Raw genomic sequence first — 27,092 nt, forward strand, 5'->3', positions numbered from 1 at the left:
AAGTCAGGCATCTTCACTGCAAAGCTGAACAAATCTGGAGCAACCACTGGAATTGGCTGGTGTCCTGTCATGTCCCTGAACAAGACGGAGCCAGGGGCACAGCTGGGGCCGGGAGCCTGGGGCGAGTCATTTAGCTGCAGCAGTGTGGGCGCTGTTTAGCGTGGTTTATTTTTTGGATGTTTTTGGCTGGTTCAAATGGCTCTGCCTGTGTTCTGCTTTCCACAGTAAAGACAGACCCTTGGCATGGCTCCTCCTTCAAACTTCACAGAAACACCCTCCACAGTAAAGGCAGACCCTTGGCACGGCTCCTCCTTCAAACTTCACAGAAACACCCACACCCCTGTGAGGAGATCCCCGTCTTCTCCACCGGGGAACCAAAGGGAGGTTCTGCTGTGTCCATGCTCCTTATTCTGGCTGTTTGCAGGGTCCCCACACCCTGCTCACAGGGGTGCCCCACCCACTACAGTAAAGCGCTGTCCATGCATTTATCTTCCCTACGATATTTTACTACATATGCTAGGAGAGTAAAAGATTTATCCTTATAGGGCTTATAAGGAAGGGGCGTGGGGAATCTAAGGAGGGAAAAATATTCTGAAGGAAACATCAGAAATGCATATTTAGTGCTCATTTTATAACCTACTGTCATTTTAAGTCACAGAATAACAGCCTTAAATGTTCAGCAGCAAAAGTGAGCCACTCGGTGCAGAGCTCTTCGCCGTGAAAATTAACACTGGGAGGGGTGTAGCCCCCAAAGGCAGACCCAGCCCACACCTGCCCAGCGCTTTGCACAAACCCTTCCCCACAGACACACTTCCTCCTGCCTCCCAGACCCGAGGGTGCTGCGAAGCTGGAAGCCCTTCCTGACAAAGAGAGAAAATACCTCAAGAGACTTCTTGGCAGGAGCATTCAAGTGGAGCAGAGTCTAAATGTTTAGCTCTCACAGATCAGCAGTACCACGGGAAGCAGCTCCCCACCCCAGCACGAAGTCACCTAATAAGGCAACATTTTGTTCTGGTTCATGCAAAGGGCGGCGGCCCCCATGTCACCCTCTGTGCCTACGTGGTGCTCGGGCTTTGTTTTGACTTGGAGAAAGGAGGGCCCTCCTGGCTGTCTGAAGTGAGACCAGCACGGCGTGTGCCAGTCTTCAGGGAGGTTGGAAAGGACAGGGTGCCAAGTCCAGCAGTTCAGGATGGGTCTGCACCTCGTCCTGTGGTGTCACCCACCAGACCCCCCACACACGTGGCACGGGATGACCTCCTGACTCAGGAGGAATTGCTCAGGCCCCTCAGGAGAAATCCGAGCTCTAAATACATCTGCAGACGTTCCAGGCAAACCTCCCTCCTCACCCTTCTCCAGAGCTGCTCTTGCACTCTTTACCTCTGTGATGTGACTTATATCAGAATATTCTCCAACTCCCCAAGGCCCGGTGGGAAGGTTCACTCTCCTGGGGATTCCCAGGGTTTCAGGCGACCTCTCCCCTGTGCTGCCCACAGGATCCACGCCGCGTTCTCCAAGCTCATTCCTGAGGACGGGGCTTCCTCCCAGCCTGCTGCCTTAATCCTGTTCCAGGATGGCTGCTGACCTGCCCAATAGGGAGCCCAGGCCTGCGGGGCCCTGGAGCAGCCTTCAACCTACCTGTCCTGCTCATGAGCATGCTTGGGGCCTGGCCTCCCCCACCAGCGCTGCCACACCACTCCAGCCTTCCTGGTGCTGGACGACAGTTGCCCGTGCGCTGCTCAGTCCCTGAAGGAGGGTCTCCAGCCACAGAGATCACATGTGCAGGGAAAAGAGGGCTGCAGGAAACATTGAGTGCGCTTGTTTCCAGCCTCCTTTCCTCGTCTGCTAGGGTGGGCCAGACATTCCTCCCCACAGTCAGCCCCTGTGGTGGGTGTGAGGCCCGGGTCCACCCATCCCTCCCCCTCCAGAGAAGGGTACGTGCCCCTCATGGCCAGAGAGCATATCCTATCCTGCTGGCCACAGCGATTGGTTCAGGGGTGGACGTGTGACCCAAGACAGTCACTGGAAATAAGATCTGGGACTTTCATTTTAAAACAAAAACCAAAAACCCCCACTGGATCGCTGGTGGGATGGGCAATGAAACCTGAGGGACACCACATTGGGGGCACCTGCCTGAGAATGACGCTGGTGAGATGAGCCTGCAGGGTGGGGAGACGGGGTCCTGCTGGGGAGACAGAGTCCTGAGGTGGTGGTGTGGAGCTGACACCAGGGCACACAGGGGCTGCGGAGTTCCTGGGAAGATTGCCTGCCCCATGCATGCTGCTCTCTGCCCTGTCACAGGCACTCACTACCCACACGTGTGTGTGGGCGGAGGCTACTCCAGCCCCTGTGCCTCCTCCCAGGCTGGACACACAGGTACAGCGGGACGAGCAGCACCAGGAGCAGCCTCACCTGGGGAGCCCAAGCAGAGCTGCCTTTCAGCCAAGTCCCCAAGAGAGCACGCAGCCTGGCCCAGCACCCGGGGATGTGGGGAAGACATGAACATCGCCTTCAGCGAACAAACATCGGAAACGTCAGTCTCCCTCGGCACGGTGCTTCCGTGAGTCCCCAGGAAATCCACACAATCACAGAAGCACAGAACATCGTATCCATAGAGAAGTATTCCTTATGGAAGTGTCCATACCAAAATACCAAACACGGTGTAAGAATCTATTCCTTGGAACTCGGTTTGGTCAACTATGTTCCATCATGCAATCATCTAAACAGAACAACACACGCCATGCTGTGGAAAAACGCCTGACAAACACGGCCACACCGAAGAATCACCGAGAGAGCTGACTCGGAGGCTGCATTTTTCCAATAACCTGAGATGGTTATGTATGGAGCACATGGAGTAACGTGCTGACGGCACAGGCGTGGTGGCACAGGTGCAGCACTGTGTAACAGAATACAGTATTCACACACCCACCAGTGTTTCCACTGGCAGTCATCACTGGATTATGCATTCACAAGATATTTTAGTTTATTTTCCTTGCTTGTTAATATCTCCTACAATAAACTTTTTTCTTTTTTTTTTTTTTTTTGAGAAGGAGTCTCGCTCTGTCGCCTGGGCTGGAGTGCAGTGGCTGGATCTCAGCTCACTGCAAGCCCCGCCTCCCGGGTTTACGCCATTCTCCTGCCTCAGCCTCCCGGGTAGCTGGGACTACAGGCGCCGCCACCTCGCCTGGCTAGTTTTTTGTATTTTTTAGTAGAGACGGGGTTTCACCATGTTAGCCAGGATGGTCTCGATCTCCTGACCTCGTGATCTGCCGGCCTCAGCCTCCAAAGTGCTGGGATTACAGGCTTGAGCCACCATGCCCGGCCAATAAACTTTTTTTACTAAGCAAAAAGATGTATTCAACTGCCATTCTGAACATGGTCAAGCTTGCACCTCAGCAGAGCCAGTTCTCAGGTAATACACACAGCAGTTGGTGCTTGGGGGCTGAGAACAAAAATGCATTGTTACGAAGGCCAGACCATGTGCCACTGTCACTGCAAAGAAGGTCGTGGGAACCCTGAACGCCACTCCTTCCGATAAGCCTGCACCACTCAGACAGCTACACTCCATTGGTTGCTAAAAACTTCACTATGAGTAATGTGCTCTTGGAAAAGATGAAGGGATTAGGAGAGAAAAGAAAACAAGCTGTTTAAAAAATACACTGCCCCCTAAACAAATAAATAAAACAGAAATAAGTACAGGAAAGGATCAGAGATGTTCCTGAAAATAATTAGACATCTACATTTTCCATCCACCACAGAATGATTAAAATACGCTTCTTAGTCATTAGTTACGTTACCTTCAGTTCTTCCCTTTCCTCCAGTTTTCTTTTTAAATTCTTTGCAAAAGTATTTAGAGTCCCTCTCCTAAGTGTGAAAAATGTCCCAAATATCTTGTTGGAAACAAGGCCCATGGTAGATGCTTCCAACTCTCCTTTCTTAGAACTTTCTTCAGTGCCTCCGATTTGCTTTCAAAGAGGACACTTTTCAAAAGAGGTGAAATATATCCCACCCACAACACAGAGCCCTGTGAAAACCTGGCTCCCTCCTAGCTGAGCACCGAGAATTAGCAGGAGCGTGCCCTGGGCCATCGGGTGCATTTATTTCCAGCATTCTCTCCTAGGCTTCCAAGGTGGGCAAGACCTTCCTCCCACAGTCGGCCCCCGCGGTGGGCGTGAGCCTGATGATTCTGGCAAGGCTCCTCTGGGTGCTCCTGAAGAAACTCCCAAGGAGAAGTCACATCTTCTCACTGTCTTCTGTACGACATCGCACCTCTCGTTTCCTAACTTCTTTGATGTTTTTTCTAGTCACCTTTAATTCTGTTCCTGTTCAGTTGCTCAGCCCATGGCCAATTGCTGAATATTTTTAAGACTTAACCCCGTTCCAGAGCTGAGTAGGATCCCTCCCCCGCACCCCCACAGAGGCAGCCTGTGGTTCCCAAAGGAGTGAAGCAACGTGGCATGGTGCCAGGACGATGGGACGTCCGCACTCAAAGAAAATGCTGTCTAGACACAGACCTTACGCCCTTAATAAATGAACTCCAATATATCACGGACCTATGTGTAAAACACAGAACTATACAACTCCTAGAAGGTAACGTAGGAGAAAATCTAGGCGACCTTGGATTCAGCGATGACTCTTTAAAGACAACCTCAAAGGCGCAATCTGTGAAAGAAATCATTGATACACGGGACTTCCTCAAAGTGGAAAACTTCCTCTCTGCAAAGACACCGTTAAGAGAATGAGAAGACAAGCTGCAGATGGGAAGAAAATCTTTACAGAACACACATCTGATAAATCACTTAGGTCCAGGCCAGGCATGGTGCCTCGTACGTGTAATCCCAGCACCCTGGAAGGCCGAGACAGGCAGATAGCTTGAGCTAAGGAGTTGGGGACTACCCTGGGCAACATGGCCAAACCCTCTACAAAAAAATAGATAAAAACTAGCCGGGAGCAGTGGTGTGCGCCCATCTACCCAGGAGGCTGAGGCAGGAGGATGGCTTGAGCCCAGGAAGTGGAGGTTGCAGTGAACCATGATTGCACTACTGCACTCCAGCCTGTGTGAGAGTGAAACCCTGTCTCAAAAAAACAGACAAACAAAAAATTATGTCCAAAATATATCTACAAAGAACACTTACAATTCAACAATTTAAAAAAACCAATTAATTAAAAATCAGGCATAATATCTGAACCGACACCTTATCGAAGAAGATATATCGCAGCAGATGTCAAATAGGCATATGAAAGGCATTTAATACCCTATGTCATTAGCTGATTGCAATTAAGGCAATAATGAAACACCACTGCAAACCTAGTAGAATTCCTAAAATCAAAAACATTGACAACACCAGCTGCTGGGGAGGCGGCAAAGCAGAGGAGCTCTCATGCCTTCCTGCTGAGACTGCAGAATGGTGCGGCCGCCACAGAAGGCTGCTTGGCAGTTCCTTATGAAGACACACAGAGTTTTACTGTACCATCCACCAATCATGTTCTTAGGTATTTAGCCAAGTGTGCTGAACCCTGATGTCCACAAAAATCTATATATGAGTGTTCCTAGCAGCTTTATTCATAATTGTCAAACATTGGAAGCAACTAAGATGCCTTTCTAGAGGTAAACAGATGAACTACAGTGCGTCCAAACAATGGAATACGACTCAGCACTGAAAGGAAATGAGCAATCAAGCCATGAAAAGACATGGAGGAAACTTAAATGAATATTAGTACCAGAGGAACCTTAAATGAATATTAGTAAGCAAAGGAAGCCAGTCTTTAAGGGCTGCATACTGTATGAGTCAGACTCTCTGACATTCTGGAAAAGGCAACACTATGGAAATAGTAAAACGATCAGTGGTTTCCAAGGGTGAGGGGGAAGGAGGGATGGGTAGGTGGGGCTCAGAGGATTTTCAGGGCAGTGGATCAACTCTGTATGACACTATGATGGTGGGTACTTGTCATTACACATTTGTGATGACTCATAGAATGTCCAACATCAGGAGTGAACCCTAATGGAAACTATGGAAGCTGGTTAATAATGATCTATCAATATTTGTTCATCGATTATAAAAATGCACCACACTAATGCACGATGTTCATTCCAGGAAAAACAGTGGAGGTGTGGGTGCTTAGGAGATACCTGGAAACTCTGTGCTTTCTGCAGAATTTTTTTCTCAAAAAGTAAAACTGCTCTAAAAGTAAAGTCTGTGAAAAAGAAATACTGTTGCACCCTCAGAGGAGATGCGAGAAGACGTGCTAAATGCTAACATGAGACTCCGACTCACACCATCCGGTCTGCGCCTGCGGCTCCTCACTGAGCTTCAGATAACGTTTCTCGACCTAATCAAGACCTCTAGTCTCAGAAATGGTTCTGGTTTCTCCCTCTCCTTTTATTTGCTCAAAACTCCAAATCTTTGCTTTGCCACCTCTGAAAATGACTAAAAATGTTACCAGATGCCATTGGAAACTCAGAGGTGTTCAGTATTTTATTGAGCATATACTAGAGATTCAACGTGGCTTTACAAATTATAAAAAGACACACACATACACACACATACACAAATAAAAGGCAGTATTTTTAAACACAAAGGTAAAGCATTAAACAAAGAGAAATATCTTCAGTAATTTATTAACTAACATCTGCTTCAACCTAAAATTTCGTATATACCCATAATTTAACTTCCTACGCATTTTGCTTGTAACACATTGCTATTTCAAAAATTGGAAGTAATGGTTTTAAAGTATTTTAGCGTTCATGAGAAAACATAATGATTGAAAACGCTTAACATTTAAAAAAATTATTGAGCCAATAAAATCTCTCTTCCCGAAGAAGTATTTTTAAGAAAGTTTTCTCATGTTTTTGTTTTAAATATTGACTTATAAAATTAAAGTATCCTTCTTTTTTTCTGATGCAAAGTCATACCAAAACAGAAAAACAAACTTATTTCCAAGTTTCCAAACAAAAGAGAAAAAATGCCTTTTAGTTGAGACTAATCTTGGAAAATTTATTTCCCAAGTTAACTTCAAAGAGTTATGAGCTGTAAAAACACGAGGTTAGAGAGAACGCTTCATGGTCGGGATTTAATTATAAATAAAGATGGTGGGTCTGTCTCCTATTTTCCGTATATCGTCCTGTCTTTTTTTATAGTGTCTTCCAAACAGTTTGCCAAATACTGCTGTGCATTTCGAGGATGATGGAATGTGCCACCCACTCTACACTTTGCAAAGTCTAACTCTGCATTAGAAGTGCTATAATAGGCTGGGCACAGTGGCTCACGCCTGTAATCCCAGCACTTTGGGAGGCTGAGATGGGCGGATTATGAGGTCAAGAGATCAAGACCATCCTGGCTAACACAAAAATACAAAATACTCTACTCTCTACTAAATGCTACTAAAAATGCAAAAAATTAGCCGGGTGTGGTGGCAGGTGCCTGTAGTCTCAGCTACTCGGGAGGCTGAGGCAGGAGAATCGCTTGAACCCAGGAGGCAGAGGTTGTGGGGAGCTGAGATCATACCACTGCACTCCAGCCTGGGCAACAGAGCAAGACTCCATCTCAAAAAAAAAAAAAAAAAAAAAAAAAAGAAGAAGAAGAAGAAAAAAGTGCTATAATATCCATAATAAAGCCTGAAAATTCGTCTGAGGCTTTTTTGCTCAGCTAAAAATTTTAGTTCTGAAAGTACATTAAATCCGCATACATACAAGTTAAAGATAAATAACCTACTGCAAGAAATTGTCATAAAGTCTGAACTATTATATTGCACATGCAGTGTACATGATTAGACAGTGCCCTAGAATCATGTACTGTATGGAGACTTGTGCAGTGGTGTATAAACACACACAGGCATTCAGAGGGGGCATAAAAATAGGATAGAATTATTTTTTCTAGGATAAATAATAATTATTCTTTCAAGAGAAACCTCCCTGCTGGCCAAGGTGGTAGACGCATTGCTGTAGCTTCATAAAAGACTTGGATTTTTTCTTAGTTCACTTCAACTGTACTTGGATGGCTCCCATAAAAATAGTAAAAAAGAATCACCAATCAAAAATAACTATTTTATATAAAATATATGTGACCATGAAAACAAAAGATAAATTTGGGGGAAATTCTCAATTCATTTTCAGTCAATATTTGACACACCGGGAGAAATTTCACTCCAGTTCACAATGGAAACTTGTGTCAAGGACAGACGAGAATCCCCCAGACCTCTTTCACTAGTATCCCTTTTCTTCACTAGACGTCACAAGCATTCCTATTGTAAAGTGGCTTTTCACTGGGAAGATAGTTGGGACATTAGGTGATTGCAGAAAGAAGGGTGATGGCGTTGGTGGTGCCATCGATAGACTTGAGGACAGAGGAGGGGGAAATTTCAGCTCCATGCTGAGCCTTTTATTGATAGGCTTTGTTTTCAATGTGAGAAATTCAAATCCAAGCCACACTGACAAAAATAATTCTATCCTGCTTGTTATGGATTCAAAATTCGTGAACGGAAGTCTTAACTCTGAATGTGACCATATTTGGAGATAAAGCCTTCAGGAAGTTAATTAAGGATAAATGAGGTCATCATAAGAGTGGGGCCCTGATCCAGCATCATTGGTGTCCCTGCAGGAAGATGGAGAGACCTAAGGAGCACACTGAGAGAAGACTACAGAGGGAAGACCACAGAGGGAAGACCACATGGAGGCCGGTCAGAGAAAGAGCCCTCACCAGGCCAGCCCTGCCAGCACCTCGAGCCTGGTCTTCCAGCCCCCAGAACAGTGATAGGATCCATTTCTGCTGCTCAAACCACCAGAATGTGCTACTTGTTACAGCAGCCCTAGCTGATTAATACACTCTATTCACACTTGATTTTTAAAGAAAGCCCAAGAAATTTCCTTAAATGAAGATTCGCTAAAGGAACTGCATTTATTTACAGGCAGAGTTGTCAGCTAAAATGCAAATACCACGTTCAATCTGAATTTCAGATAAGGAATAACTTTCAGTACCCAACATCTGCTGCAAACTTTATACCTTTTAAAATAGCATTGCCTTTTATTCTTCCCCATTCAGAGATGCTGTTGATGTTACTTTTACCAGCTTTACTAGCTTAAAAAAAAACATGTTCAAGGTCAAAGGAGAAAATTATCCAGTGAGATTAACCCCAAACCCTACCCTCCAGGTCTGGGTTAACCTTATATCAGTGGAATGCATCAGAGTACATTTCTTGCACAGCAGTGAGACCCGCTGCCTTAGGGGTAGTGAGCCCTGTGTCACCCTGAGTGGCAGCGGCTGCCCGTCATCAGCCTCCCGTCATGGGCTTGAGACTGGCTCACAAAGGGGGACTCAGGTGAGGCACTAGTTCCTCAGACATGGCACCAAAAGCATAGCCACAAAAGAAAAGATAGGTAAACCGGGCTTTACCAAAATTAAAAACACTGTGTGTTTCGAGTATGACAGAATGTGTCATCCACTACACTTTACAAAGTCTAACTCTGCATTAGAAGTGCTACAATATCCATAATAAAGCCTGAAACTTCCTTTGAGGCTTTCTAGCTTAGCTAAAAATTTTACCTCTGAAAATACATTAAATCCACATACATACAAGTTGAAGACAAATAACCTGTTGCAAGGATTTATCATAAAGTCTGAACTGTTATATTTCATAGTTTCTGATTATGATATTTCATAATCACTGTCATATTTCATAGGCGGTATACATGATTAGACAGTGCCCTAGAATCACATACTATACGGAGACTTGGGCAGTGGTGTATAAACACACACAGACATGCAGAGGGGGTGCAAAGAACAGGCACTGCTCTTCGAAGAACCCCACCAAGAGAGTGAAAGGACAGCTCAGAGTGGAAGAAAATATGTGTGTATCATAAATCTGGTAAGGACTTGTATCTAGAATACATAATGGAGTCTAATACTCAAATGGCTTCAAGAAACTTCATGTTTTGTCTTATACATAATTATGGGAAAAATTAAAGTAGGTACAAAACCTTATTGATAATAGTTACCATGTGTCACGGTGATCTGTACATTTTAAGATAAAACAATTGACCTAGAAGCTGCTTAAATTGCACCTCCAAGACCCCACCCACCCCAGAGGTTCTACTCTGGGGTTTGCTTTAACCATGACTAGAGGTGAGATGAGGCAGATGAGCAGCTGCCCCTGCCCCGTGCAGGCCTATGAAGCTCCTGAGATGCAGAGCTCTGACTGCTCCACAGAGCATGCCTCCGGTTGGGAGGAGTCTTACCTGGTGCTGGCGTGTGCCGCTGTAACAAAAGTGCCGTGGGCTCGACGGCTTATAAACAGGCATTCATTTTTCACAGTTCTAGAGGTCAGAAGCTCAAGATCAAGGTTCTGGCAGATTCAGGGTCTACTGGGGACCCATTTCCTGGTTCACGAATGGCGCCTTCTCGGTTGAGCTCATGTGGCAGGAGGGGCAAGGGTCTCCCAGGCCTCTTTTCATAAGGCACTAATCCCATTGCCCTCACGACCTCATCACCTTCCAAAGGCCCCACCCCCTAACACCATCACCCTGGGGGTGAGGATTTCAACACAGGAATTTGGGGACATACATACATTTAGACCATAGCAAGGAGACGGGAAACAAACACATGATATTTTAGCAAAAAGACAGTTTGTGTGTGTGTGTGTGTGTGTGTGTGTGTGTGTGTGTGTGTGTGTATGACTGTGTATCTATGTACCTGCGTGTAAATATACATACACACAAATACATATAAACTTTATATACATACACAGGTACACATATACACACATATACACACACATACACATATATAAACTTTATATACATACACACATATGTATACACACACACACATAAAACTTAAACACATACATAGATAAATCGATATTGTGTATGAATGCACGTGTGTGTTTAAGCTCAGGAATGTTGTAAAATGAAAAGTGAACAAGTGATCTGTGTGAGTTAAACACAGGATCCACCCCATGTAGAGAGATCGCGATTAACACTTGCTTTTTCCTAAAATGACAGCACAGGCTGAGTCTGTGGCGGATGTGGCAGAGGTGCCCAGTTGCTTCCCGAGCCGCCCCCTTCCTTGGCACAGACGGAATTATGGCAGGCACATAGCGAGTCTCCACTCCCAGCCCCCTTTCTGGGGGGTGTGCCTATGTGATGGTGTTTGTTCCAGTGAGATGGAGATGAACAGTGAGATGGAGGGAACAGGGTTGGTTTGATTCTGGGCTGGAGCTTTCAGGAGAAAGATTCTGCCTCCTCCTGATGATCTATCCCCTCCTGAAACTGTCACCCATGAAAACACGGCTAGGAGGGAACCAGATCCCTGCGTGATCACATGGAAAACAGCTCCACGGGCAATACTGTCCCAGGGCAGGACCATCACGTGATGAAACACTGCACTTCTGACTTGCTGAGCCTCTGAAATGTGGGTGCATTTCTTTCCACAGTTTAAGCTGCCTTATCTGATAAACCCAGATGCGTAATTCAGAAACACACCCTCTAACGATAAACAAGGCAAACTGAAGCGTCAGGCGGGTCATCTGGATCCTCGCCTACTGTTTGGGTGAACATTTGCAGTTTTTCATATGTAAACAGGGAAAACAATATCATCTCCTCATCCCCAAAGTGAGGATGGCATGAAAATGACACCTCCTCCGAGAATGCAGTGAGAGTCTCGTGTCTCAGGGCCAGAAAACACCTCCTCCGAGAATGCAGTGAGAGCCTCGTGTCTCAGGGCCAGAAAGGTGGGCACAGAGGACGCATTCTTCTTCAGTTATTGAAAGAGTTTTAAAAAATAAATATTACTTTCAAGACTGTTTGTCAGTGAATATAACTCTTACATCACTGAAACATTCTGTGTTTTGATGCAGATGCAACATATAACTGAAGAACATGTTTTCCAGTGCGTTTGAAATGACTTCTTTGCCCTTTCATCTGAAACACAATAGCCCGACGTATTCTGGCATTGGTTACTAACGCAACTTTCAGGCAGAAGCAGAGAGATACATGTCTGTGCCAGACTTTATCTGAGACACGAATGTAGGATGCGGGTACATAAAAGGGGAAAGATGATAAATATGAAGTAACAGAGGTAAGGAAAAGGGTTGCCTCTATTAAAAACATAAAGCTGTCTTTTTAGGGAAAAATAATGATGAAGTACATGTGTGGTTAGACACATATACATGTGCACACTCATGCACCACGTCATTCCTGGGGAATGAATAAAATTCCTTAGCAAATGCATTAACATTTTTTAAACTCTCAGTGCAATCATTGCCTTGATTGTAACTATAGTAATGCCTTGTGCTTGGCAAACAAGTCCTCATCAATCAGCACTTGATAAGGGTGACTAGGGAGAAAGATTAGTTCATTAATTGTACGAACTTTGCCCTTTCTCAAAGGAGGATGGACTGGTAAAAATATTTGGGGGGCTGGTAAAATTCTTTACTAGTCACCCAACATAAATCGTTGATTGCTCACAGCTAGGGAGAGCGTTGCTGTTGATAGAACAAGATGCAGTTGGAGGAGACGCCATTGGTGGGTGCTCCTTGGCTGGTAGGCGAGAGCTGGCAGGAATTCTCATCTTAGTGTGACCTGACCACATGAGTCATTTCCCAAAGGGTCATATTATTCATGGGCCATATGAATTATCTGTGGGTCTTTAAGCTAACTGATGGGAAGACCGTGGAAACGGAATCACAGTGAAATCTCTTCTACTATGTTTTTTTTTTTTTTTTGAGACAGAGTCTCACTCTGTCGCGCAGACTAGAGTGCAATGGTGCAATCTCAGCTCACTGCAACCTCTGCCTATGAGGTTCAAGCGATTCTCCTGTCTCAGCCTCTTGAGTATCTGGAATTATAGGTACCCACCACCATGCCCAGCTAATTTTTGTATTTTCAGTAGAGACGGGGTTTCACCATGTTGATGAGGCTGGTCTCAAACTCCTGACCTCAGGTGATCCACCCACCTTGGTCTCCCAAAGTTCTGGGATTACAAGCATGAGACACCACACACCTGGCCCTAAGTTACTATTCTTAAGTGTGAACAGCAAAAAGAGATATTTCACTCGGTTTATGCTTCAAGCCAAATCTGTAATCACAAGACACAAATTTCTTAGCAACAGGTGCAAATGTACTTCATCATTATTTTTCCCTAAAAAGACAGCTTTATGTTTTTAATAGAGGCAACCCTTTTCCTGCCTGGTGGAGGATCACTGGGAGCAGGAGCATTCACAGGTGTGTGCCACTGGGCCCCTCCCACACTGTCAGCCTCAGAGATGCCCCGGAGGCCAGCAGCTCTGCAAATCAGTGTGCCTGTCAATCTGCGGGTTGTGGGAGGAGGCTGGAAATCACAGCTCTGGGCTAAACCCTGGCCTCGGCCACTTAGAGATTTTGAAAAATGAACTTACCTATGAGACAAGCAGCTCCTAGTTCATAGGGCTAGTCTAAGAATCGGCTTCTGTGATGCATTAGAACACACAGTGCTTTGCCTGGTGCCCCCTGAGCATCATATGGGGCCAGTATCAGACCTCCTTAGTTCAAGGAGGACTTGAATGTCATTTAGATTTAGAAAACTGAAGTCAGGCAAATACCCCTCCTTCCAAGGCGAGAGCTCAAGGCCTGTGTGTACACGTGCTGGTGTGTGTTTCCAAACCGCTGCGATAGGGTTTGCTTTTATTACCGTTTTCTGTACTTATGTTGAAAAGCTTCATTCTGATTACTTAACCACAGTGTGATTGAATATTGAAATCTGAAAATCGAATATGATTGAAATTAAAACCTTCTTTTATAATTATGAGAATTGGATACATTCAGTTATGCATATTTTGGTAAGTTAATTAATGTTTTTAAACAACACACTTTTACAGTCTACACTTATGAGGTGGTACTTGCTTTAATTTAGTATTTTAATCTCTTCAAATGACCAAAAATTAATAACTTATGAATCTAATTGCTATCTTGATGTTTGTGTAATGTCATATTTGAAAAACAGAATAAACAGGAAAAACTTAGAAATAAAAAAAGAAAATATAATTTGTATCATTTTCCCATAGGGAACGCATTTTAGCATGATTTAAAGCAGAATCAAAAGATAATTATCTTTTGGCACTAATTTGAATATGTGCGCTAAAACAAAAATTATCATCCCTAAATAAAGCAGAAGTATTTCCACTGAGGGGCTCCGTGAACTGCAGGGCGTCCTGGACATCAAGGACTCTTCCTGGACATTGAACAGAACTGCTTTTAATGGTTTAGGGAGGAAGGCATTTTTCTCCCAAGCAGGAGGAGGAATTTCACAGATGACAAAACTGGAGGCCTCTATGTTCTCTCCAGCTCACAAGCAAACCTAACACAACAGATGAAAAGGCCGCAAGGTCCTGGGGGCTCGGCCTGGAGCAAACTCCTGGGAATCCAAGGCGCATTTTGGGGGGTTCAAACAGCCCTGGGCTTTTGGGAGAGCGTTGGAGGAGGCAGGAAACAGTCGCTTCCAGCGCCCGCGTGGGATGTGAAATAAAGGAGATGAAGCATCAGTGCCCGGAGCCCGCACAGTCTGAGAGGCCACGAGGATCAGCTTCCCGCGTGGGGAGGTACAGGGGCCGCAAGGTGGGCTGCTGGGGCCGGAGGGTGCAGAGCCGGACTCGCCTTAAAAACTAATCATCCCGAGGCCTCTCCTGCACCCCACGTCAGGCTTCAAAGATGCTGGAAGGAAGGAGCCCGCAGCTTCAAGTGGTTCCCGAGCGTGGGCGGGGAGAGAGTCCTGTGGGCAGCCCCACCCCAGCCGGGAGAGGCCACGGACCCCCTCGGAGCCGGGACCCCCACCCGAGTCCCTCCTTCCCTCCCGCGCAGCCGCGGGCCCCCGGCAACACTTCAGCACCCCGGTGCAGGGAGGGGAAGGCCTGGACTTGGAGGGGGGTCCCCAGCAACAGTGGAGACGACGCCTTGGGCTGAGACCTGCATGGCCCAAGGCCCCAGTCCTGTCTGGCCCCCACCATGGCGAGGAGGGAGGCTCAGAGGCCCTTAACTTCAGAGTCCACCTCGTCCACACGATGCCCCCAGCGGCGTCTGGACCCGACCCAGCCAGCAGCCGCCCACCCTGCTGGTATGGGGCTGCCGGGTGCTGCCTCAGGCTTAGGAGGACCGCGCAGGACACAGGGGCTCAGGGCAGAGAGGGGTCAACAGAGATGGGTGCTCAGGGCGGAGAGGGTCAAGCTCGAGAGGCCTCTGCCCTTCCTTTAAAGCGAAGGTGTGTCCGGGGCGGCCACTCCCTGCTGCAGGCTGCTGGGGGACTTTGCCCATCGGAATCCAATCTGGCCTAGGTCTGAAGGAATTCGGCCTGAGCTGCAGATCCCAATTTGGTTCAAACCCCGCAAGAGGCATGATTTAGGTTCCACAGTGCATGCTATGAGTGGGACCTCCTAACAGGCGGCCCTGCACTCCATGCATCCATCCCAAATCCCATGGGGAACAGGGTGCTGGCAGAGGGAGAAGGAGCTCCCTGGGCTGGCTGAGCCAGCACCCAGACTCTCTCTACCCAGCCACCTGTGTAGGTAACGGGAAGGTAAGGGCTTCCCTGCTTGGCCCCTGGTGGGAAGCTTGGTGGGGTGGGAGCTGCATGCTGACACAGCTCTTCCGTCTTCCTCATCACCCTGCGTCGCAACCAGCCAACCCCAGGACCCCAGGTCACAGGACCCCAGATATTTGGCGGGTGGAGACAAGAGTGTGTGAATTTCTCTGCGCGTTGAACCGCTTTTGCAATATGTGTTTTTTTTACTCTCTAACATGAAGTAGCCTTTAACCACTTGGTCTCATCCCGGCTAATGATTGCAGGCCCTGTGGTGGCATGTTTCCAAAGAAGGAAAGTCCGACCTGAAGAAGAGGCCAAGAGGAGCCAGGAGCTGGGCCCAGGGAAGCCCTGAGCTGAGCTTGCAGGCCAGCGCTGTGCAGACACCGGTAACAGCCAGGCCCACTTGGCAAAATCCATTTCCCCTCTTTATCAGGCACTGCTTCAGCTTTCGTTTTCAGTGATGTAAAGGCCCATTCAAAAATGCCAGAGAGAACTCGTGCCCGAGGGAGCACACGCCCCATGGTGAGAGGGACCCCAGCAGCAGATGCCCCCGGCATCTTGGGCAAAGTAAGACCCATTTCAGAACCAAATGAGGTCCCCAAAACAGAATGTAGATGGGCAGCCGACCTGACTGTCTCCCCGCGTGACAAAGCCCTGTGGCAGCATGGCTCTGTCAGGATTTGAGCACACGATGTTAAGGAAAGCAGCCAAATTCACCTTGCCAGCGGGCCACCAACACCGAATTGCCTTTAACTGCCAGCTCCGAGGACTGTGTGTGGTCCCACGTCTGGCCTTGTGTGCTGATCATCAGGAAAGGTCTTCCAGGACATGCAGTCCCAGAACGGCCTGTGCAGGCCTGAGATGGGGGGGCCTCCATGCCCCTCCTCTGCACCCCCACCCCTTCCAGGGCAGGCTGCCCAGGAGCCCAGGAGCCCAGGAGCCCAGCAGAATGCTTCTAACTTCCTAAGTACAAAAAAGTTTCTACAGAAGCTTCACAGAAGCTTCCTGAGCTCCTGCACCTATTTCTTACTTCTTTCATGGTCTCTTCAGTGCTCTGCATAATAGTAGGATACCTTAAGGGGTTAATTAATTGGTGGAAATCAAGACAAGTTTTTCAGCATGACGTTAAGAAATCTACACAGAGTAAGTATAACATGATGGGGCTTATCTGGTCCCCTGTCTTGTGGGAGACTATGGCACCTGAAAGCAACGTGATGGCAGCCTCACTCTGCCTGAAAGACGCAGAGACCTGGTGGGGAAGGGGCGCCGCACACAGCACACACAGTTCAAACGCGAGTTTTAACCTACTCGTCCCATGGAACAATCTTCCTACCAAAATGTGAAAAACGCTGATTCCTCATGGGGAACGGGCACCGCACACAGTTCAAATGTGAGTTTTAATCCACTGGTCCCATTGAATAATTCCTACCAAAATGTGAAAAACGCTGATACGTGGTGGGGAACGGGCGATGCACACAGCACACGCAGTTCAAACGTGAGTTTTAACCGACTCATCCCACTGAATAATTGTCCTACCAAAATGTGAGACAGCTGGCCTTCCACACATTCTCTGTCTTCCCATTATTTCTGAACGCTCCTTCCCTTGGGTCCTGTCACTACGGCACATGGTGGCAAATGTGTCTCCTCGCCCCAGAGACAGAGCCCTTCCTGGCTTTGACGTGCCACGATCATATGCTTTTTTTGTCTAGAGGAGATGCGTTTTATTATGAATGGGTTATGGAACCCTAAGCACCTCGGTGTTTGTAATTCATGAAGAGTGTTTGTTATTTTGTGAAGATGTTAGTAGCTGGCTCAAGTAAGAAAAAGTTGCAGTCTCCTCTTCAATATTTTAGATTGGTTTTAAAAGATATCAGGCAGAAATCCAGAGAGGACTTAATATGCCAGTAGGGAAGAGTACTAATTCGATTTACATTTGTTTAAATCTTACATAATTAAAAGACTGTATCTTACAAAATGTCTTATCTGATAAAATCTTGTAACTAGTTTATATATCTTCTATGAAAAGAGTAATAAAACAAAGATTATTTGAGACAGTAAAAGAATTAACACAATTTTATATTGATGGGAGAAATGGAGTAATACACTTTTAAGTAACAGGCAACTTCAGATTTTACTCATCTATTTAATGTATATTGATTCACATGATGAAAGTGATGATTTTCTTACCAAATGAGCCAAGAGAATGTTTGACTTATATATTTATTAAATTTAAATCAATATAAGTCTAATAGGCAACCTCTAGGGATGCATAGATTCTCTCTTTTCCAGTTATTTATCAATTTGGTTATTTTGTTTGTTTCATTCAGCTTGTTTTAAAAAGAGTAATGATGCTACAATAGGGCCCGTGGAACATATGCTGGTACAACTCTTTATTAATTTAATACATATTTATTGTGTGGCTACTATGTGCGAATTTTCAAGTGCCATCACTCAGCACCTGCAGAGCATCTCGGAGGGCAGTGAGGGACCACCCTTGGTGGGCTCTCTGCTGGAGCCTAGGGTGAGCAACAGGCTGGTGGCGGCGGGGGGGAGGTTCTTTGCCAATCTAAATCCAATCTGGCCTGGGTATGAAGGAATTCTGCCTGAGCTACAGATTCCAGTTGGATTCAAACCCCACAGGAGGCATGATTTTATTGTGTAGCTACCATGTGCAAATTTTCAGAGTAGAAGTCTTTTATTTTCCTTTGTAAGAATAGTCCCTTTTAAGAAAACTACTATCATTATATGCTCCAAAGCATATGTGACCGCATCTTCCTAGTGTACACATAGGCATTTAGATGCATGGCAACCATATTCTCTGTCTGTGGTAACAAAAGTCACATTACATTATTTTCATACAAATTCATGGGGAAAATATACTACTTTTAGCTGATATAAAGAAACAAGAGAGAAACAAAAAGCAATGCATTTTCAGTTTGGCCTTTTTTTATAAAAGAACATGAAAAAGTACTGACAAGCTAGGCAAATGTTTTAAAATACCCAAATTATTGTCAAAAATTATTTACATTTTCTCAAATGTGTCTACATGTACGAAAGATGATTATAAGTAAAAGTATATTTTAAAAGTAAAAATTAAGTATAAATGACACTCTTCTGATATTTGAAATGTCAAAAACAGTGGTCACTATATATATCCTATGATTGCTTGTCATTTCATTGTTAAAACTTAATAAATTAAATATTATTTTTAATGTCCTAAAATACCAACTAGGTGTTTCTTCAGCCCCTCAGAAAGAACGTGTAGCTGGAAAACTGGTATTAAACACAGAGTCCAGTAGCTTCATGCCCTGTGCCTGTAAGTCAACTCAATGCCATCTTTCGTGCTCCACTCATCTCGGCTGACTTAAATCAAATTATAGTGTGGGGTAACTTCTGTAAACTGGAATTTCCTAAAACATTATTTTCAGTCCCACTAAATACCAAAAGCCTGCTCAGTTTTTACTGGCTAATTATAATTGGCAGGTCAGTTGAAGTCTTGGAAATCTGCAAGTGGCAAGTGAGAGGTGAGACACAGAAATGTTCTTCTTCCACAAGCTTACATGGAGCTTAATCTGCCAAAGCCTGAAATGGTTACATTGGCTTAAAAAAAAATGTATATCTCCTAGCCTGGCACAGTGGCTCAAGCCTATAATCTCAGCACTTTGGGAGACTGAGGCAGGCAGATCACTTGAGGCCAGGAGTTCGAGACCAGCCTGGCCAACATGGTTAAACCCCGCCTCTACTAGAAATACAAAAATTAGCCAGGCGTGGTGGTGGGTGCCTGTAGTCTCAGCTACTCAGGAGGCTGAGACAGGAGAATTGCTTGAACCCAGGAGGTGGAGGTTGCAGTGAGCCAAGATTGCACTGCTGTACTCCAGCCTGGGTGACAGAACAAGACTTCCTCTCAACATAAATAAAATAAAATAAAATAATGTATATTTCCAGCAAAATCATTTACAAGAATTTTACATTTGTTTTTCAAATTAAGTTTAGGTGCTAACATATTTATTCTCCAATGGTTTTCAAGATCTACCAGTGTATTAGTCCATTTTCATCCTGCTATAAAGAACTCCTCAAGACTGGGCAATTTATAAAGGAAAGAGGTTTAATGGACTCACAGTTCAGCATGGCTGGGGAGGCCTCAGGAAACTGACAATCACGCAGAAGGTGAAGGGGAAGCAAGACACCTTCATCACAAGTCAGCAGGAAGAAGAAGTGCCCAGCGAAGGGGTTAGAGCCCCTTATAAAACCATCAGATCTCGTGAGAACTCACTCACTATCATGAGAACAGCAAGGGGGAAACCGCCCTCATGACTCAATTATCTTCACCTGGTCTCTCCATTGGCAGGTGCAGAGTATGGGGATTACAATTCAAAATAAGATTTGGGTGGGGACACAATGCCCAACCATATCAACCAGTAAACCTGAAACATACGGTGTTTTAATTAATCTCTCATATACAAATTGGTATGAAACAGAAATAAATCAAATAAAATAGCTTTTTAAAGTGGGGTGACCAAATTGAACAAAACCCAGTGTCAAAAGTGCATGAGACATGTAAAGGGATTAGTATCTCCACACAATAGGAAAAACTCATCTATAACAAGCATTTCTGAGAAAAATGTTATAAATAGGTGTTAAATGTTTCTGCCATGTGTGCCTGTAGATGGTGGGGGGCCTTTGGGGTGTGCCCTTCCTCATCTCAGCCCAGAAGGGTAAAGTAACAAGAAGATGCCACACAGCTAAGACTCTGGGCTGGAGGCAGTGATTTAAGAGTATCATGGGGCAGAAATCACACACTGGACCTGTGCCAGCTCATTTGGCATTGCACCACGCGAGCTTTACAGGTGAAAATCAGTGGACAGGCCCACCAGAGACCCACCATTGGGGTTCTGAGGTGGCTGCTGGCTTAAGGGGACTCAGGCACTTCCCTCAAGGGTCCTTTTTAGGTTGGGTCTATAAGAGGCATAGGAGAGAATTGAACCACTCTTAGTATCCTGAACTTTAATAAACCTTTTGATTTCTTTTGTAAGCAGAAGACTATATGGATGCATAACCACAGATAAAGTTTTAATGCATAAGCAGGCTCTGTGAATGTTTGCAATTTTTTTCACCCAAAGCTGATCGTAGAAAATTCAAGCTGTTACTAACGCTGTATTTCCTCAGCAGCTGAACGACGTTAAACGTACACAGCTGAACTACGTTAAACCTACACAGCTGAACTACGTTAAACCTACACAGCTGCTTCCCTTCAGTAAGAATCTGTGAAACCCTCATTTGAAAAGGCAATGAGACACACACATGCAATCAACTGAGAGCCTAAATGAAAATTACAGAACAAACCCTTTTCCATGAAAACAGTCAAAATCATTAACCGAAGACGAAGCGACCCGTTACTGGTCTTCCAAATGTCAAAACAGTCAGCTCTAAAAGGTGAACGTTCTCTCAAACACTGTTTTAGAGCAAACAAAATGCACACAATTTGGAGGATTTTAAACTAAATTACCAAAGTCTTTTAACATCTCTGAAATCAGGCCAGAAGCAAATTTATAATTATTTACTTATTAACAAACATCTCCAACTTATACCTAAAGCTATAGTTTGTTTGCCCTCTACAGAGAAATCTGTTAAAGACTTTAGAAAATTTATTTTTCAAATGCCAAATGTTAAAATACATGCTGGTGATCAAATAATCGGAATTATTTTCATGACTGAGTAACCAGGTGAAAATATTTACAGCTGACCCTGGAACCACAGGTTTCTGACGTCATGGGTCCACCGCTACAAGGATGTTTCCTTTGCCTCTGCCACTCTGAGACAGCAGGGCCAGCCCCTCCTCTTCTTCCTCCTCCTCAGCCCACTCATGGTGAAGACGATGAGGAGGACGAAGACCTTTATGATGATCCACTTCCACGTAACCAATAGTAAATATATTTTCTGTTCCTTATGATTTTTAATAACATTTTCTCTATTTTTGTAAGAATACAATATATAATACATATAACATATGAAATATGTGTTAACTAACTGTGTTATTGGTAAGGCTGCCAGTCTACAATAGGCTATTATTTTGGGGGGAGTTGAAAGTTATCCTCAGATGTTTGTGCCAGGTCTGCACCCCTCACCCCCGTGCCAGGTCTGCACCCCTCACCCCCGTGTTGTTCAAGGGTCAACTGTACAAAACACTTAACTCCAAAAAATCCATCATTTTCTACATCTATTAAATCCCTCCTTACAAAGTGATATCAGGCAGCGTCTTACCTGAATTCTTATTGGTTTTGTTCTGCCGACTTTTAACCTGTTCAGTCCAAAGGGTAGGGTAACGTGATGCAATATCTATGAACCAAAATGAAATGATAAGCATTTTTAATTCATCATGAACGCACAATGTTCCTTAGTTACATAGTGCAGCAAGCAGTCCGAAAGCCAAAATAAATCAATATAACACACATTGTACATTTGTCAAGAAATAGTTACAATGATTATATGCATGAGACAAAAGGAAATCATAACATACGTTTAAAATATTTTTGGCATTCTTCTCTTTATCCAAAAGTATAGTTAAAAGCTCTTTGGGTCTAGAAAGAATTCACTTTAAAAGAATCAGATTTTAGAAAAATACCCAAATGTACAAGAAGATATGCTTGTGTAGTTAAAATGGCTATTCACACAACATACAATGTTTTCACTCAGTTGAAAGACTCAATACAAAATGCAATATGTGAAATATAACTTTTGCCTGAAACTTTTCAGGAACACCCCTTTTGTAGTAATCTTGTTTAACAAGTAAAATTGAATGGGCCGGGCGTGGTGGCTCACACCTGTAATCCCAGCACTTTGGGAGACTGAGGCGGGTGGATCACCTGAGGTCAGGTGTTCAAGACCAGCCTGGTCAACATGGTGAAACCCCATTTCTACTAATAATACAAAAAAAAATTAGCCAGGCATGGTGGCAGGTGTCTGTAGTCCCAGCTACAACTGAGGCTGAGGCAGGAGAATCGCTTGAGCCTGGGAGATGGAGGTTGCAACGAGCTGAGATCACATCATTGCACTCCAGCAGCCTGGGCAACAAGAGCAAAACTCCGTCTCAAAAAAAAAAAAAAAGGAATATAGTGCAGGTCACTGTTAGTGCATGAGAGCACAGACCCTGAAGAAGACGTCTGGGTCTGAATGCCACTTGCCATTTACACCCAGATGGACTTGGGTCAATTGCCACAGGGCTCTCATCTGCGGAAGGGCATTCAGAAGGCCCAGGACTAATGGCAGCAGAGCCCACATTGTGTAGCACGCAGGGCCATGCAGCATTAGTTACCATTATTATTATTATTATTATTATTATTATTATTATTTGCAAAGCATAATGCAGTCCTACACTTCAATGTTTTGTTCATTTATACTGTGTATTCCTTACACTTTGCCTTTTAACCCTGGTCCCCTTTGACCTGGTAATTTTTTATACGGTAGTAAATACCTAAGACAATGTATTAAAGGTAAAAACAGGAAATCTATCCTTGTTATGACCACTTGTAAAGATGTGAAATGTAAACAGGTAAAATGGCCATACATTTTATATTATCTAAACTGTAAAATTTCAACTTAGAAATGTGTATTTAACGAAACCCTCATGAGAATGCGACATGGCAATATCAGAAAACCCCTCGCTCCAAAGACATCAGGAAAAACAGTGGGTGCCCTCATAAGGCTGGACACGGCCACACGCAGTCCGTTTCTGCTTGGGAGTTTGTTCTCTTATCCCTGTCTAACGTCATGATGTTTAGATACACATTTACCCAGTGAAATTATTTCTACAGCCAAGCAATTCACATTCCCAGCATCTCACAGTTACTTCACGGGTGTGTGGTTAGGAAATGTTTACTATGCCATCCATTGTCATTTCGTCATTAAGTATATTCCTCGTGCTATGGGCTGGATGTGTGGGATGCCATCCATTGTCATTTCATCATTAACTAGATTCCTTGTGCTGTACGCTGGATGTGTGGACTTGTCCATCCCACATAACTGCAGCTTTGCAGCCTGTGACCTCATCTCTCTATTTTCTCCATCTTCCCCTACCCTTGGTGACAACCTTTCGGCTTGCTGTTTCCTTCTTCTCACTGTTGGGGTTTTGTTTGTTTGTTTGTTTGTTAATAGATTCCACATATAAGTGAGATCATGTGGTCATTTCTGTGTCCGGCATGTTACACTCCTTACTGAATGGAGCTCTAACAAGATGACTCGCCCCACTTCCCAGCTCCACGCCATCCCTCGCGCTCCTCCCCAACCCAAACTGTGCGATCCCTGCCCCCGGCTCACCTTCTTCATCTCCTTGAGGCTGAGTCTCCAACGCCGGAGCCGCGGCATCATCTGAATTCAGAACGGAAAAGATTTGCAAGGAGACTACAATTATGAGAGTAAGTTAAGTAAGTGTGCATGCAGGTGGATGCTGAGGACTTGCACTCAGTCCCCACAGATCAACCATAACGCAACCCCACACAGACCCGACCGGATGCTGCCTGAGGCATCCACGCCCACTCTCCAGTCAGCTGCTATTTAAAATGCTCCAGGCTAGACACTGACCTAACTTCCAAGTGGAAAACATCCCATCAGTTCTAAACTCTCAGAGCCAATCACAGGCCATAGGGCAGATGAGGAAGGAATCAAAATAATTAGAGTAAAGAAAGTCTAGCCCTGGGAAAGAGAAGTCATAAATTTGGGCCACCGGAGGTTACAGAAGAGGGCTTAGCAGGGACTGGGGTGGGGTTGAGCAGAGCCATGTCCCCTTAACACGCCCTGTTTTCCCCAAGAGAAAGGCAAGGGTTGGAGAATTCTGGACGCCCTTCTACACCTCTGGCCCGCCCTCTCTCCACTGCTGCCCTGGAATAATCTAAGCGAGGATCTGAGGGGCGCATGGGGTGGAGGGGACAGGGCGAAAGTTATCAGAGAATGGAGGAAAGGGCGGGCTGGGGTGTCACAGGCCCCTGCACCACTCATGGACTCGCATTTTCCAAGTGGAGAATCTGTATTGAATTAATTGACACACACGTTGGGTTCCCTGGTAAAGTAAGAGGTTTTAAAAGGCTCAGAGACCTGGCAGGATGGCAGGCCCGTGAGCCAGGAGTCCTCCTCCAGACACTCAGGGCCCCACCCGGGAAGCAATCACAGGGCACTGTGGTGCTCTCAGGATCATCCTTTTTATTTTTATTTTTTTTCACTGAAGCTTGCTTATATCGTTTTGTTAAATAGTAACTTTTGGACTGAAATACAGGAAAAAGTGGCAAAGATGAGGTCCAGCCACAAGACTTATGTAGGTAACTAAGTCATGAACTTCCCAGTGGTCTAAAGAATAAAGTTTGTCATAAGACTTTATTTTAGGGGGAAAATCAAAACAGATTTTCAAAAAATTTTAACATTGAGCAATCTCTCGAAAACAGTTTGCTAGCTATCAAAATACTGACAAAAATGTAACATCAGTTATTTGAAATATCCAAGTCTAACATTGATAATAACAATAAACTAGGAATATTTTGTGGTTGAATATTTTACAATCTTCTTCCAAGAAAATAAAACAAATGGGAAACATATTTTAAACACAAGAACATACAAAAAGTCTTAAAATAACATATTTGAAATTTTTTGGAATGAGGGACAATCAAATACATTATTACTGTTGTGTGTTTTTGCTGAGGCCTCACCAAGTCACCACTCTGAGGCCACCAGCCCATTCCCCAGTCACTGGGGCTAGGCCAGTCTGAAAGCTCAGTCTGAATGGCAAGCAGGGAGGGCAGGTGTGGTCTGGGGACAGGGTGACTAACAGGCCCACTGTCCATTCCTCCTCTCAGCCCTGATTCTGGGCACCAGAGGCTGCCCTGTCCACGCTTCCCCCTCAGCACGGTCATCATAGGTCCTACTCCATGCCCCCGTCCCTCACAGACGGGGTGGCTCTGTCCCAACAGAACAAGGCCATTGGTGGCTGCTGAAGTCAGCCTTAAAGAAATAAAACAAAAATCTCGAAGAGCTGTGCAGTTTTTATTTTCCCTCTATCAGAGTCTGGGAAGTGTCTCGTCTTATTTGTGTCTGGAAACCAGCTCTGTTGCTTAATCCAGGTATCTCCTCTGCGTATTCTGGCCTAAAGTGGGGGGCGTGTTTTTTCCTTAACTCACTTTCATGCCCATGTACTAATTCCTCTAGATTTTGTTTACAGTGGGTACAATAAATATCATAATAAATAGGATTAGGAAATGGCCTCTGAAAGAAGATGATCCTTCCGTCTCCTCCTCCCTTTCCACATTTGATTAATTTTTCCAGTCATGAGATTGTCCCTTCCTTTCTCTACAAATATCGATATGCCCACCCCATTATCTTCTTGACTCAATTCACGCAGCTCACTATTGCTCTATGCAACTTTACCCCTTCCTTTCCAACCATAAACCCTCTCCCAACCCAGTGTCCCCATTATGCCTGTCATCATTTTTCGGCTGGAAAATGAGCTATCTTCCTTGACTGTGAGGTTTCTTCTGTCCCAGCTCACACCTGTTACATATTTCCCCTTCCAGGAAGCTGCTCCTGCCTCATTCTTGACAGGCACCCTCTGGACAGCCTGACATTTACTCTCATGCCAGCTTGTCCCTCCAACATGTCTGTGTCTTAGTAATACAGAACTCTTTTTGCAAAGGATCTTCTAGGGCAGGGACGGGCCTCAGCACAGTCTCCACACATGCGGAACGGACTGGTGGAATAAAACTCCCAATTTTTTTTTTTGTTGAGACAGAGTCTCACTCTGTCGCCCAGGCTAGAGTGCAGTGGCGCCATCTCGGCTCACTGCAACTTCCATCTCCTGGGCTCAAGCAATTCTCCTGCCTCTGCCTCCCGAGTACCTGGGATTACAGGCATGTGCCACCATGCCTGGCTAATTTTTGTATTTTTAGTAGAGATGGTGTGTCACCATGTTGGCCAGGCTGGTCTCGAACTCCTGACCTCAGGTGATCTGCCTGCCTTGGCCTGGTCTGTCTTTGTATTATTTGTGTTCATTACTGGTTCAGTACACTGTCATCTTGAAAACAACCTCTGACTTTAAAGGCTGATGTAAAAGAAAAGCAGAAATGTGTCCTGGTACTGAAGGGTGCTGGCCGAGGCAAGGGCAGAGAAGAGGATGGAGACTTTCCCAGGGGAGTCATGGTGGGCACGTGACAGACCCCAAAACAGGACCCGCAGGCTGTGATATGATGCTTAAGTTTAAGGGTTTTGTTCGGCTCTTGTTTGCACCAGTCTCAAAGGCAGTGATTGCTGTAGGTAGAAAAAATGGTTCCTCCTCCTTCTTGTAGGGAGGAGTTGAGGCTTCTTGATCAGGGTCCTCAATAACTGCAATGGTTTAGAATCCCACAGGGAGCCAAAACACTGAGCCTCAGCCCTCTCCACAGTCACAGACTGGGAGGCTCCAGGGGGTCCTAACAGTGTCTGCTGATGGTCCTGAAACAAGCCACAGAGCACAGGCCCAACACCAGTGATCCCAGCAGAGCACAGACCCAACGGAGCTGGTGATCGTAAGAGTGA

General features: G+C 45.2%; 1 protein-coding gene across 1 annotated transcript in view; it reads right to left on the reverse strand.

The window, feature by feature from the left end:
* The window catches only part of SMOC2 (SPARC related modular calcium binding 2), a 217,695-nt gene that overhangs the window by 89,175 nt on the left and 101,428 nt on the right, over positions 1 to 27,092 (reverse strand). The window contains exons 8-9 of the mRNA XM_010388342.2: positions 23,856 to 23,906; positions 21,804 to 21,878 (exon numbers count right to left, since the gene is read on the reverse strand). Coding sequence (XP_010386644.2) covers positions 21,804 to 21,878; positions 23,856 to 23,906 — 126 coding nt within the window. The remainder of the gene's footprint in view (positions 1 to 21,803; positions 21,879 to 23,855; positions 23,907 to 27,092) is intronic.

Source organism: Rhinopithecus roxellana, chromosome 4 (genome assembly GCF_007565055.1).
Source record: "Rhinopithecus roxellana isolate Shanxi Qingling chromosome 4, ASM756505v1, whole genome shotgun sequence".
NCBI lineage: Eukaryota > Metazoa > Chordata > Mammalia > Primates > Cercopithecidae > Rhinopithecus > Rhinopithecus roxellana.